This window comes from Bos javanicus, chromosome 20 (assembly GCF_032452875.1).
Source record: "Bos javanicus breed banteng chromosome 20, ARS-OSU_banteng_1.0, whole genome shotgun sequence".
Taxonomy (NCBI): domain Eukaryota; kingdom Metazoa; phylum Chordata; class Mammalia; order Artiodactyla; family Bovidae; genus Bos; species Bos javanicus.
In genome coordinates, this window is record NC_083887.1 from 14,210,261 (window position 1) to 14,225,307 (window position 15,047).

The window sequence follows — 15,047 nt, forward strand, 5'->3', positions numbered from 1 at the left end:
AGGAACCTATGGATGTTAACTTTTCTCCCTTGAGAAAAGGCTACTTGAGTAGCCTTATTTTGCTAGAGGGCTGGGGTTGAAAGAGAGACTGTGTTTAAGATGGTACATGGAAATGGAGATTCTGACCAGTTGTGGTTATCTGTGGAATCTTTGGGAGACGTTGGGAGTGTTCTCCCAAGTTTCCTGGCCACAGTCCAGCTTCAGTAATTATATTCTGCCTAACTTTTATTTGTGTTTCAATCAAATGTAGAGATATTCCTGGTATTATTCACTCAGTGGTTATGGAAAAGGTATGAACTCTTCTGTTACCTACAGTGGGTGGATTAACTCCTAAATTCATTTGGAAGATAAAATCCATTGATAAAGAAGAGACATTTTATGGAATTGTACATGTTAGTAGTTGTTTTACTTGCAAGTCAGTGCCCAGAACCCTTGTAGAAATTCATAAATAGTTGTCAATAATGATGGCAACATTGTTACTGGAAAATCATAATGGGAGACCTGATGATTGGCTGCAATGTTTGAAGGGTTTTAGGCCAACTCAATAAGTATAATTGGGTGCTTTCTAACCTTATTGGGATAGGGACTAAGGAGAATTCAAAAGAATCTCATAAACTTGGGAAAATAAGGAATATCTATGAAACAACTAGAGAATAACATAAGACTATGTTTAACACAATGATGGATTGTATAAGTGATACAGAAAATCAGAAGCTAAGAAGGTCAGAATAGCCTGGAATAGAATCAGAAGGCTTTTTAGTTGATGAGAGTTGAACTGAATATTGTAGGAGTGTAAAATTTGAAGAAGTGAAGAGAACTGAGAAACTGGAGAAGTATTCCTGATAAGAGAAACAACTGAACAAAAATACAAAGAATATGTGGTGAAAGTAGGGTGGGAGGAAAGGATTTGTTTTAAAGAATAAATGGAAGATAAGATTGAAAAAGTAGTGATAGGTTAAAGGCTTGAATACAGAACTTTATACCACATCATTCTTCTGCAAAAAGTAGAGAAAAACAGACAAGTTCAAAAACTAGAAAAAAACTTCTGCCAATCACTAAAACAGCAAAACCTTCTCATGTGCAGACTCACTTCACATTGGTCTCTGCACCTACATTTTTCTTTGTTATTATATTTTTATTTTAACATAAAACACCAAATATTATCACCTTAAAAAATAGATTGTGTAAACTACTGCATATTTCCATTTCAAATACCATTTTAAGATTTTCTTCCTAATTCAACCTCATGTAGGTTGTAATTACCCTACTCTTAGCATTTCGATTCTCATCTCTCCAGTCTTATAAGTGACTTGCTCAAATGGTTCTATGAGGCTGTTAGGCACTCCTGGAAACTGCCTGAAGAAATATATGTAAGTGAAGGGGACTTCTAATCACATGTCTGCTGTCTCTTTAAGATGGCTGAGTCAAAGCCTAGGGTAGAGAAGTAGAGCCAAGGGCATGGAGTACACATGTTGGGACTATCACCGCCCCACCCACCCCCACCCCCTCCAAAAAAAATTAGTGGGCTATTGTCTCTCTACAGGCAATGCAGGAAAACTATTCTGGGGTAAGCATGAGTCAGGAAATCCTGCCATTACCATCTCAAAGATTCTAGTTAACATCATCAATATCATCATGTTGATCTCTTGTTCTGGAGGAGAGATGATTTTTGCCCCATTCAGTCTCTCCTGTGTATTTTCCAAAGGAGAAGGTGTACTCTCACTCTTCCACTTCCCTTTACCACAAAACCTACTCTTCTCTAGATGAATTAAAAATAAGTAAAAGTAAATAACATTAAGTGAAAAAATGTTTGAGTAGCTATGGAGAACAAAGTGAGAACAAGGAGCCTGATCTTCCCAGAGGAATGTAACATCTCCCACTAATGAAAAGAGGGGGTCCCAGCAGAAGAGCAGGCAGTGTTCAGTCTCTTTCACTTTACTTTTGCAAAGATAATTTCACACAATATCTTTCTGACACACCCATGAAAACTTTCCTGCTCTTTCTGCCCCCTTCCCACTTCCAACTATCAGCTGTCTGAGCTCTGCTAATCACAAGGGTGAGGTTCAACTGGTGAAAACATGTTGCAGTAAGAGGAATGTACCCTCTGACCTTTTTCTTTCTTTGCCGGCTGCTCTCACATAAAATTTCCATTGTTGCAAAGCCAGGAACTATTTTCCCCATCAGTGAATCCCACCCCATGCTTATGGCGGAAAAAAAAAAAAAAATTCAGCCAAATTACCTTCGTGGAAAATGGCTTTTCTGCAGTCTTTTGTGGAACTAATGAAGCTATGGCTTTCCCATTTCCTACAATCTAGCCTCACTCCTGGGATCACCCATGCTATGTTGGACTTAAATGGCTTTCTGTTTTTGCCCTCTCTTGGCGTGTTTCTATGAAAGCATTGCTGTGTGCTGTGGATGGGCTCCAGCAATCCTTAGCCATTCTTTTGATGTATAAGAATGGTTTCTTTTGACTCCCACAGAGTACCCTTTGAAAAAGGTCTGTTTCTTGTACTTATTCTTCCACAAGTGGATGACTGGCATCATACTCAATTGACTTTATGGGGTTTACATTTAGGTAGCATTACTTAAGAAGGATGGGGGTGGGGGGAAATCTACCTCCAAGTCATTCTTTGTTTTAGTAGATACTTGTGCTATCACGGTGTTAACTCCTAGGTTCTACTCTGGTGCCATAACTAAGTAAATTAAACCCACTTATCCAGAGAGAATTCAGTCTAATGCCCAAATGTTAATGTTTCTATCCTTTATAAGTGAGAGCCAAATTATTTTCCCTGGTGTGGTTTCAAAATTTTTTCTGCAGAATGTGTTTTTGCTTCTTAATCGTAAAATGTTAAACTGAAGTACGAATGTATCTCTCGTAAAAATCACCATCTATATTCAACTGAGATGAGAACAAAAAATAAATGGTCTGATCAGATTTTAAATAATTGTGAGATTCTGAATATATGAATAAAAGAAGAAAGATATTTATCTTTATAAGGAGATAAGTGAGAAATAAGTTTACTAAAGAATCATTCTCCACTGAATTACCTTCCGTCCAGCTATTATAAGAATGAATTGAATGGATTTTGATATTTATAACTAGACTTTAGTCTAAAAAATTACTTTATTACTGAACTAAGTATTCAGTTTCTAATTATTTCTAATGAATTTTACTGCATACTCAAAAAATGTGCAAAAATATGCCCTTTACATGAGTATAGACTAATATTGTCTCTAAAAAATGCTCTGAATCATTCATGATTAATTTACTGCCTACTAATCATATGCATGATCATGGTTACTCTTGATTTTCTAGGATTTCTTATTTTGGGGGGTAACTAAATAAAACTGAGGCTGTCAGATAGATAAACATCTTTATTCATCAGAAGGCTAGAAAGGAGAAGATGAAATGTAGCTTAAAGAAAGAAGAGGCAGAAAGTAAAAATAAAAACAAGCTGAGGGATGTCTCTGCTTGAGCATCGCTGACATAAGATCAGAAGAATTTGCAGGATGAAGCCCTACTTAAATCTAAGCTAGTCTAAGTGACATCCTTGTGCCTTTATTATTTTTTACAAGCAATTTTTAAACACTTAATTTTATAATCACCCTCTAGAAGAGTTGAGATTATGACTATAGACATGTAATATTCATGGCTAGATCTTCAGGGCTTGGGGCCATTGTATTCACTGAATCTTAATGTAGTTCTCAGTCATTCACTATTTTGAGAATCCAATTGATTATCTCTTTATTTCCAGTGCTATAGGATAGAATATCTATGGCTTATTTAGTGGAGCTTGGGCTATAATTCTCTAAAATTATTTCTTGTCTCAATAGAAGATATTGTATGTTAAGCTTTGCATATAACTTCACATTGTCCCACAGAGGATTTGTACATTTATCTTTCAGATCGTTATCTTTTTCAAAACTGCCATGTGAATTTATCTGCACTACTCAATACTTCAGCTTCCCACTAGTAAAATGAGTGTGAAAACAGCACTTTGTGAGGTTTCTGTGAAAATTAGGTAGATTATGGTATGCAAAGGGCTTAGAACACTTAATAAATTTCAGTGTTGCTTTCTCGCTTTATTCTTCTCCCTATTGTCATCGATCTCATTTGTTTCGTTTTGTCTTTGGTTCCCTGGGGGCTTCTCAGACACAAATGAAAGAATCGTCTGTCTTTGCATTGTCTGCTTCCCCTAATTGTAAACAGGACTTTGGCACAGGCTCTTAGGGAAGACTGCTAGATATCACTACAGTGTTCAAATAAGAGCAGAAGCTTCTTGCTACTGTAAAAAGATATTAGAATAAACAAGAGACTTATGTCCCAGGCTTTAATTAACTTTAGTTTTTAATTGAAATATCATTGATTAACAGTTTTGTGCAGATCTCTGCTATACAGCTGAGTGACTTAGTTATACCCATATAGACATTCTTTTATCTGAGGCTTTAATATATATACATATGCTTTTAAAATATGAAGAGAGAGAAAGTCTTGAGTACATTTTTCAATAAATTTTCCCAATATAGAAAATTATTCATAGCCTCAAAATATTGACTGAACACTAAACTGAATACTAAATACGAATCGGAATTCCTGATATATCCTATATGTCTCTGCTCTTATCCCTAAAGTCTGAAGTACCCTTCTGTCCTTTTGTACTTCACCTCATTTATTTTTATAATAATTAATACTCATGTATTCATGAGACTTTGTTTCTATGAATGCTAAGAGCTAAAGTATGGATTAGACCGGAAGCCTTAGAATTTAGTTCCAGCTCTACAATTTGCTATCTGTTTAACCTCAATTAAGTTGTTTAAGCTTCCTGTAAAAGGCTCAAAAATATATATGAGAATAATGTATTGAACGTATTTTGTGAACTGTGAAACTCTAGTGGAATATAAAGCAGTAGGATTATCATTATCAATAATAATATTAAACATTAAGAGAGTGACAGAAATTCTCTAAGGCTGTGTCTTCTAACACTGATAAATGGTAGAAGAAACTTGTGTGAAGTCAAGAGGACCAAACACAAGTGGGGCAAGCTCAAGAGACTCAAATCAGGGTTCTATTCATTCTACAGAATGCATGATTGCAAGATAGTGTTGTGTGTCTTAGTTTCTTGACATATAAAGTAATACGGTTGTGGTGAGGATTAAATGAGATAATATATACAAAGTTCATGATGTAGGGTCTGACATCCAGGAAACACTCAGTAGGTGTTAACATTAGGTCTGCCATTTAATCGCTGCATGTCTTTGTACCAACCACTTACCCTAAGTTTGTTTCTTCCTTTTAAACATAATTGTCATCTCACAGGATTTTTGTGAGAACTTTGTGAATTACAGCACTTAGCACAGCACTTGATGCCTATCCCTTCTCCATCGGATCTTCCCAACCCAGAAATTGAACCAGGGTCTCCTGCATTGCAATCAAATTCTTTACCAGCTGAGCTACTAGGGAAGCCATTAATATCGAGAGTATTTATTAAATGGTGGCTGCTACCATAATTACCGTTATTAATAGCAGCAGTAGTCATAGGAGTAAGTCTCCCCATGTGGCTCAGTGGTAAAGAAACCGCCTGCCAATGCAGGAGATGAAGGAGACTCAGGTTTGAACCCTGCGTCAGGAGGATTCCCTTGGAGTAGGAAATGGCAACCCACTCCAGTATTCTTGCCTGAAAACTTCCATGGACAGAAGAGCCTGGCAGGCTGCAGTCCATGAGGTTACAAAGAGTCTGACACAACTGAACACACACACACACACACACACACAGTCATAGTAGTAGCAGCAGCAGCATTAGCTTTATGCCTATTGAAGTGAATCTGGAAAGGTAAGCAGAGCCTTCCTATCAGTGTATAGTATGCATATTTAAAGAGTTTGAGTTTATGTCTTGAAGACCACTGTATGATTTTTTTAAAAAATCAAAATAGAACATAATCAGATATGTCCTTTAGAGAGTGGATTGAAGTAAGACAAGAGCAAGAAACAGGAGACCTGTTAGAAAGTCATTGCAATATTACATGCAAGAAGTGATGTTTGTTGGTAGGAGGGTTAGTGGCAATGGAGACAGACAGAAATCAACAAATGTGAAAGAGGTTTAGGACTTCGGTTAATAGAACCTAGTGATTGATTATATGGGTAGAATGAAGCTGCAGCTGGACAGAAGGATGTTGACTTGGCTGTAAAACATAATAACAGGGATCAGGAATTTCTCTCTTGACCTCTAAATCCCTAACTAAAGCCTTTTCTGGAACCATATTGGAAAAAACTGGATGTTATTCTCCTTCAACTGTATCTTAATTAAATGTTTTCTAAGTTAGAGGAAATGCACTCTGTTACTACATTCATTGTGATGAAGAGTGTTTGTGGGTCCTTGATTTACACATGAAAAATTTGTATTATTTTTCTTTCTCTCTATGACATGTCACCAGTTCAAGATTGCCCCTGACAAAGCCACTCAGGAGAGTGTACATTGTTCCTTAAGACATTCTCATCCCACAGCTAGTAGGTCTTGATTTACCTAAAAATAAATCAAAACCATTATCTTTGCAAATATATTTATATTTTGAAGATATTTCCAAATATCTTTATTGAGTGCATTCTCAAAGTCCTCTGTTGGATCCTGAGGATAGATAGGGTGAGGTTGTATATGAAGATGAAGCAGAGATGAAATTATTTTAAGCTTATAGTCTGATAGGAATGAGAGGATATATGAATTCATAATCATAAAATAGGCAGATGATGACTAGGGGCACAAGAATTTATATATTCTTACATTCTCTGTAATGTTACTTATTCTTATGTTCACATGTCTATCTCCTGCATTAAAACCGTGAGCTCCTTCATTGACTTATTCATTCTTAGGTCTCCTCTCCCCCTACAGTCTACACTACACTATAGTCTAGTGTAGTTCCTGTGGGAAATTTGGTAGTAGTTTTTGAATGAAAGATGTAGAAACAGGGCTTCAAAATATTGTGGGTAAGGGTCTCACTTCACTGAGAAGTATAGATTTTAAGGAAAGGTTCAGATGTTCAGGGGGAAAAGCTGGAGGACTTCAGTCAGCCACCACATTGAGTAGGTAACTCCTGAACAGTAACTCTAGAGCACTCCAATTAACTTCAAAAAGAGGTAAATAATAGACTTTGTGACAGGAAGAAGGATCTTTTCCTCAGTGTGAAGAGCTTACTGGTCCAACTAAAGAATCGTCAAATTCCTTATGTTTAACTGATGGACAAGGAAGAATCCAGAGATTCTCTGTGCAATAAATCTTTACCTGTGATCATGTATTCTTAGCTACCGCATACTAAGAGTACATTTGGCCTGCTATATCTCTGGGTTCCACATCCACAGATTCAACCAACCTAAGATCAAAAATATTTGGGAAAAAAATTCCAGAAAGTTCCAAAAAGTAAAACGTGAATTTGCCGCACTGGTACCTATTTGCATAGTGTTTATATTGTATTAGGTATCATAAGTAATTTAAAGATGATCTAAAGTTCACAGGAGGATGTGTGTAGGTTATATGCAAATACGGTCATTTTATACAAGGGACTTGATCATCAACAGGTTTTGGTGTCCTCCACGGTCCTGAAATTGTCCCCTGCTGATACTGAGGGCCACCTGTACACATCTAAATCAAACCTTAGCTTGCTTCACAAAGGTAATTTCTCATGGCCTACTAGTACCCATAAGAATTTTTTTCAGAAGACTACACCTCAGTTCAGTTCAGTCACTCAGTTGTGTCCAACTCTTTGCAACCTCATGGACTGCAGCACACCAGGCCTCCCTGTCCATCACCAACCCAAACCCATGTCCATTGAGTCAGTGATGCCATCCAACCATTTCATCCTCTGTTGTCCCCTTCTCCTCCCACCTTCAGTCTTTCCCAGCATCAGGATCTTTTCCAGTGAGTCAGTTCTTCACATCAAGTGGCCAAAGTATTGGAGTTTCAGCTTCAACATCATTCCTTCCAGTGAACACTCAGGACTGATCTCCTTTAGGATGGACTGGTTGGTCCTCCTTGCAGTCCAGGGGACTATCAAAAGAAACCAAGGATTCCGCATTCCAAAAATCAATATTATCTTACCACAACTGAATATGGCCAAGGATAGGGAAGAGTCAAAAGGAATAAACCTACACACAATAAAAGAAGATAAGCTGCCAAGAAAAGCAAACTCTGGATTTAGCTCTTAAAGACCTTAGGGCAAAAGATAGAAGTTCTTCTATTCAAAAACTTAAGGAACTTTCATATCTGTTGAGACTTTGCTTAAGATTTAGTACATGTGTATGTTGTTTACTCAAATACACATTTAGTTGGAGAAAGATTTTCCTCAAATCTTTCTCTATATTTAGACTATCGTTATTCATTAGTATTTGTTTTATTTACAGTGCACTCCCAAATGTGGTCCAGGATTCAAGCATCGGATTGTTCTGTGCAAGAGCAGTGACCTTTCTAAAACATTCCCAGCAACACAGTGTTCCGAGGAGAGCAAACCCCCTGTCCGCATCCGCTGCAGTTTGGGCCGCTGCCCTCCTCCTCGCTGGGTGACAGGAGACTGGGGCCAGGTAAGGCAGTTGGACTATGGGCCCCTGCTGAAGCAGCACCTTGAGACACTTGAGGTTCCTGATTGGGTCATTATAAGGGCTCACGACATGAGTAGCAACACACAGACCTAGGGATGAGATGGGAATGTGAAAAGTGCACAGGCGGCAGCAGTCACATGCAGACACTGAGCCATGTTTCTCCCACAGCTACACACTTCCCACATTCACCTACTTCTTGGATTCTAACATTTTAACTTAAAGAGAAATAATCTAGATGATCAGAGATTTGAACAGGCTACCAGAACTTTGGCTTCTGTTGCCAACTCTCTCAACTATTTCAAGAACAAATCAGTTAACACCATTTTCTTAATTTTCACACTAAGAAAATAAATCCTCTTAACCTCACAGAAAACATGTAAGGATCTTAATTAGGTTTTATCTTTTTTTATTTTTTAATGGCTGCGCTGGGTCTTCATTGCTGTGAGCAGCCTTTCTTTAGTTGGGGTGAGCAGGCGCTACTCTTCATTTTGGTGCAAGGGCTTCTCACTGCTGTGGCTTCTCTCGTTGCAGAGCATAGGCTCCAGGCACGAAGGCTTCAGTAGTTGTAGCACTCGGGCTCAGTAGTTGTGGCACACGAGCTTAGTTGCTCCACAGCATGTGGGATCTTCCTGGACCAGGAATCGAACCCATGTCCTCTGTACTGGCAGGCAGAGTCCTATCCACTGTACTACCAGGGAAGTCCCTGTATTTTTATATTGATTGGATTCATTTATATTTTATCTTCCAATTCCTATTTTCTTCTTTCTCAGTTTTAAATTATGTTATCTTGCTTAAGGTCCCCTTAAATCCTTTGAAAGCAAATTGATATATTTGAATAGAAGGCAAATTAAATATTGTTCTTTTGAAAGTTGAAAAGGAAACCTATTTAGGTTATATTAAAAAATAATGCTCCAGAAAGTAAATTTCTAGTGAATCAATGCCCTTTTCCTGTGGTTTTACAATTAACTTTGTAGCTAGTTATTTTCTAATATCTGAGAGCTCAGGTAAATCATAGTGGCATATAACTACACCAGCATGATTTTATCTGTGCTCTGGGCCTTCCATTACTTAGTAGGAATGGCATTTCATAGAATTACCAAAACTGTGGCCAAAATGCATTATTGCTAGAGTGTAGCTATATCTACAGACCTCTTTGGGGAGTGGGCAAAGATTTTCAGTCTCCATTAAGGCAAATAAATATTCTTGGTCTGTGCTCAGCTTTGTGGGGAAATAAAAGAAGTATGACCATAAAATAATTAACATTTGCATTTGTCTAACAAGTAGTTAATAATGTTCTTTCATATAATGATATTTAGTTTAATTTACAAAGTGCTCAACTGGAATATACATCATAAGCTTAAGTAAGAATCAAATGCAGTTAAGTGTTTATCTGTAGACATGTGATAGTTTCACAATTTATAATTGATATTCTGCTATTAAAGAATCAGTGCAGACATACTCTTTTGATTTTTATTTAAATTAGATAGGAATTTCCTTTCTTATATATTCTTTGTTGCAATGTACTGTTACATAAAGGTCATGTAGAAGTTTTTTCATGTTAATAATTTCACCAACAAATCCGTTTGAGATTATTCTTTTAAATGTTGTCAAGTCCTTTTCTTCTCCTCTCTATTTTCTATTCAGTTTCCTAAAATTGAAATTAACCAGTGAAAATACCTTTCAAAGATGCTTTATTACATCTTTATGGTGCATTTATTCATCATTCTGTATTTAGAAAGTTAAAAATAAAAGTATCTGCGAATATCCTGGCAAGTCCTATAAGTGCCTTGAGAGTTTTTGCAAATTAATCCAGCAGGGCCTCGGTCTATTTACCTTGTAAATATCACCATCACCTGTCTTTGCACAAGTAGCTCCTCATCTCCTTGATCCCAAATCTCACAGGCTTTCCAGTATTCTGAGTGGCAGGCCCCGAAAATAGACCACAGCTTCACTCTTCAGCCAGGATAGCTGATCAGGCCCAGAGAGCACTTCAGTTCTAAAGTAATTGAATCCCGGGTAGATGAAGAAGGAAAGGGAGACATGCTAACTGGCTACCTACAGACCTCTTCTCAGATTTGTCTCAGATCTGCATACTTTACAAAACTCAAGGTACTTATTTAATGTCTTTTTTTTTTCAAACTGGTCTCATCACCAGGGCCCTCAATGGTCACTGCTGTTAGACTGAACTAATATTTTAATCAGATTCAGAGCACTCCAGTAGACCACTGAGTTGTCTTCCCACAAGTCTTTAATAAATAGGGAGCAATAGAATCTCTGACTATTTTACTTCCTCACAGGTATTTTCTCATTATACTCTTGTTTAACTTCACTGGCACTGATTGGCACTGTTGGAATCACAGCCCAAGAAATCTCCATCCGTTGTCTTCTGGAAACTATATTACTTCTATATTCTAGGGTAATGACACGATCCTTGAGTTTCCAAACCAATGCTGTAATAGAATGATTTAATCATATACCTCCCCAAGATTAACTACATATGGGCTTTATTTTTTTTTTTCAACTGTTAAAGGAATATTTACTGATGGTTGACTGTACAAGGTGTGGGGGGAGTGAAATACAGGGTTTTTTTTCCCTATTCCATTTGTTTGAGGAACACCTTCATGATTTGGGGATCTCTGACCCCTAGTTTGTGGGGAGACCATTAGATTCAGTTCAATTCAGTTCAGTCTGACTGTTTAGAGCGTCTCCATCTTTGGCTGCAAAGAATATAATCAATCTGATTTCAGTATTGACCGAAATACCTATGGGCTTTAAAAGCTAATATGTATAGTATTTGAAATGACATAGTATCTATTTTGTCTCCTGAAAATTGTTGAGAACAGCATTTTGTCTCTCCTTGTCTTTTGGTTTAGTGTTCTGCTCAGTGTGGCCTTGGACAGCAAATGCGGACTGTGCAATGTCTTTCCTACACTGGACAGGCATCAAGTGACTGTCCAGAAACTAGTCGACCTCCATCAATGCAGCAGTGTGAAAGCAAATGTGACAGTACCCCCATTTCCAGTACTGAAGGTAAGTTCCCCAGGACCTCCAGTACAGATGGTGAGGGGACTGTAGTCTCAGTGATTCAACTGTATTGATTTACAGGGTTCAAAGAGCCCCATAAAACCACTGTTGTAGTGTGTTTGCATATAGCATTTGTGAAAGCTACACATGTACTGGATATATAATCAGGAAACCTAAGTTGTGTTTTTTTTCCAGACTCTCCCACTATCTGTATGACCTTATTAAGTCACTTAACATTTCTGGAGCTGAGTTTACTTATCTATACAATGAAAGACTGGAATGGAGATAATCTCTAAAGTTCTGTCCAACATAGCATTTTATGTTTGACTTGTGATTTCTAATGAACCAAGCTTGAAAGTAAAAACTTCTGTTTCCTTTTTGGCTATAACAATGGATTTCTGCTATTGGAAAAGTTAAAATCCATGCTTGTTATAGATATAATGAAAGCATATGTTTGGAACTTCTTAGGTTTCAAATACTAATTTTCTCATTGAAGAAAAATAAAAGACTGTTATTGTATAGCTGTTTATATAGGAGGACAATGTCTTCAGACTCTGAAAATTTTCTGTTACATATGGGGAAGTCTCTGTATTAACAGCAGATACCCATCCAAATTCTGAAATTTCTTATATTGTATTTAAATGAATGTACTTTGTTTATTCAATCAAGCATCCATTTGAAATCTCCTGAATGCTACTATGTGCAAGGCAGTATCACAGAAACTGGAGAGTACAGAGACAACTGTGGCATAGTCAGGAAGTTCAGACTGTTGTCTCATATATAAACATCTGAAGCCATGAATTTTAATTATGTAAGAAACCCAGCTATAGGACTCTACTTAAAAAAACAAAAAGATAAAGAGCTATGCTGACTATAATTTGTTAATACTTATCAAATGAAAATGATATGGTAATCTATTAAAAAGAGATTGTACCTTTTGATAAAATCTATCTAGTTTGAGGGACATTTTTTAATCTTATTTTTCAATATTTCCATGAGGAATTTCATTTTAGGAAGAGCAAGCATCTTGCATGACAAGATGCAGAAAACTTGCATCTTTGCAAGTGGCCCATTTCTTATCTGAGCAGTATGAAATGTGAAAGTGTTAGTCACTCAGTCATGTCCGACTCTGTGACCTCATGGACTGTAGCCCTCCAGGCTCCTCTGTCCATGGAAGTATCTAGGCAAGGATACCGGAGTGGGGTGCCATTTCCTTCTCCAGGGGATCTTCCCAACCCAGGGATCAAACCCGGGTCTTCTGCATTCCGGGCAGATTCTTTACCATCTGAGCCACTCAGAACCTCCCTAGTGGCTCAATACAGTGTACTTACTGTATAGTTTACTGTTTCGAAGAAGTATAGCTGTACCCTATGTTAATTAAAAATCACAATTTTAATTTGCAGAATCTCTGGCTGTAATACCATCTCCTTTTTTCCCTTTGGTAAGGGATGTTCTATAAATCTAGCTTTCCTTCTCTTGAGAAGGGCTCAAAAATCTATGACAAACAGAAGTACTTTTCATAGCAAAACTATTTTCCTTAAATAATATGAAATTTAAAGATTTCTTTAAGCCTTGCAGCAAACAAGTCTTCATCTATTGTAAATTATTGGCAATCAATCAGTTCATGTGGGTTTGGGAGTCTGTTTTTCAGAGTTGAAAGATAAAATATTAAGGTGGAAGAGAGGATATAACTATCACAGTAAAGTATGTTGGGTATTATGTTAGGCCCTTTATATTTATTATCCATTATATATATCTCATGTACATAAATATCTATATGTATTATATAATCATGATAACAACCTTTTGAGAGTTGGTATTACTGATGAAGAAACTAAGGCACAGAGAGAGTAACTTACCCACATTACAAAAGAATCACGATTTGAACAAAGATTTGGAAGAGCCCTAGGGCATATCATTTTCAACTACATTTGTATGCTGTTTGTAATTTACTCGTAAAATCAAGAATTTTAACATGAAAACAGAGCTTCTGATTATGAAGTACAGAGACTTCTGGCATGACTGTCAAAGGATTCAGTTCAGTTCAGTTCAGTTCAGTTCAGTTGCTCAGTCGTGTCCGACTCTTTGCGACCCCATGAATCGCAGCACGCCAGGCCTCCCTGTCCATCACCAACTTCCAGAATTCACTGAGACTCATGTCCCTCGAGTCAGTGATGCCATCCAGCCATCTCATCCTCTGTCGTCCCCTTCTCCTCCTGCCCCCAATCCCTCCCAGCATCAGAGTCTTTTCCAGTGAGTCAGCTCTTCGCATGAGGAGGCCAAAGTACTGGAGTTTCAGCTTCAGCATCAAAGGATTAAGGCTTAATAATTGTTGAAAGACCTGGCTTTTTGACATGCCCACAATAATGTATGTTGAAGTTATATTTATAACTTTATTTTAGACCATTTTAGTAATTTCTCCAAACAGTTCTCTACAGTGGATAATTATCATACATAAACTTTGCAGCTGGAGATGTAAAGCTGTTTTTATAGTGAGCGGAATATCTTTTGCAACCGTACTTATTTCTGCCTTAAAAAGATCCTCTTAAAATGGATAGGTTTAATCCAATATTTCTTGGATTGTTTGGAAAAATACTTCATAGTTATTTCTGTCTGGCCAAATTACCTTTTGATCATCATAATCTGAAGTATGCAGTTAGGACAATATCTTTAGCCTTCTCAGTAAAGGAAGAAACTTTTAGGAAATTATTAATCCTGCAAAGTATGACTAATCTTCAAATTGTTATTCCCTAAAGCTGTTGACTCATTTAAGACAGGATAAAATTAGAATTAAAGTAGAAATAATATAGCTGTTGTAACTTGTTTTGTGTTCTCCTTAGCTTCCCAATAGCATATATATTGAGTATATTAAAATGTCTGAAACTATCTGTTCATTACATAAGAAGCTACTTATTGAATGCTTGCTGTGGCCAGCCTCTGCCATTTATTATGGAAATTCAAATACTCTTGTAAGTTCATAGTCTTACAGGGAAGATACTTCTTTAAAAAAAAAAAAAAAAGCAAGATGGAATGTGTTATGTGGAGCCATTTACACAAATGCTAAGAGTGCTCACGTAAGTGGCTGATAACTTTAATGTTTGGATCAAGGCAAGCTTCATAGACTTAAATGGTCTGTGACCCAGTTGTAATCTGTAGTTGGAAAAATACAGATGTAACAGTTGATTTAAGTCATAACTTATCATCCATAGAGATATGAAATGGGCGGATAATATGGATTTCAAAAGAGAAAAGGCTCTTACATGAAAGTAATGTGAGCGTGACCTGATACAGTTTCTGGAAATCAGATAAGGAGAGAGGACGTAGCTCTTACAAAGGGGAAACTGGGAGGAAGGTCCAATTGTGGGGGAAGGTTAACCAGGTCAAGTTCTGGTTAACGCAGGAGGTAAAAGAGGACTGCTTTTTTCTACCAGAGTCAGGT

At 37.1% G+C, this 15,047-nt stretch overlaps 1 protein-coding gene across 4 annotated transcripts in view; it reads left to right on the forward strand.

The window, feature by feature from the left end:
* The window catches only part of ADAMTS6 (ADAM metallopeptidase with thrombospondin type 1 motif 6), a 430,884-nt gene that overhangs the window by 246,900 nt on the left and 168,937 nt on the right, over positions 1-15,047 (forward strand). For all 4 annotated transcript variants that reach the window (XR_009731737.1, XR_009731739.1, XR_009731738.1 and 1 more), the window contains exons 22-23: positions 8,390-8,566; positions 11,458-11,614. Coding sequence is in view for 1 of the 4 variants with exons in the window: in XM_061393406.1 (XP_061249390.1) it covers positions 8,390-8,566; positions 11,458-11,614 (334 nt within the window). In the remaining 3 variants the exon portion in view is untranslated. The remainder of the gene's footprint in view (positions 1-8,389; positions 8,567-11,457; positions 11,615-15,047) is intronic.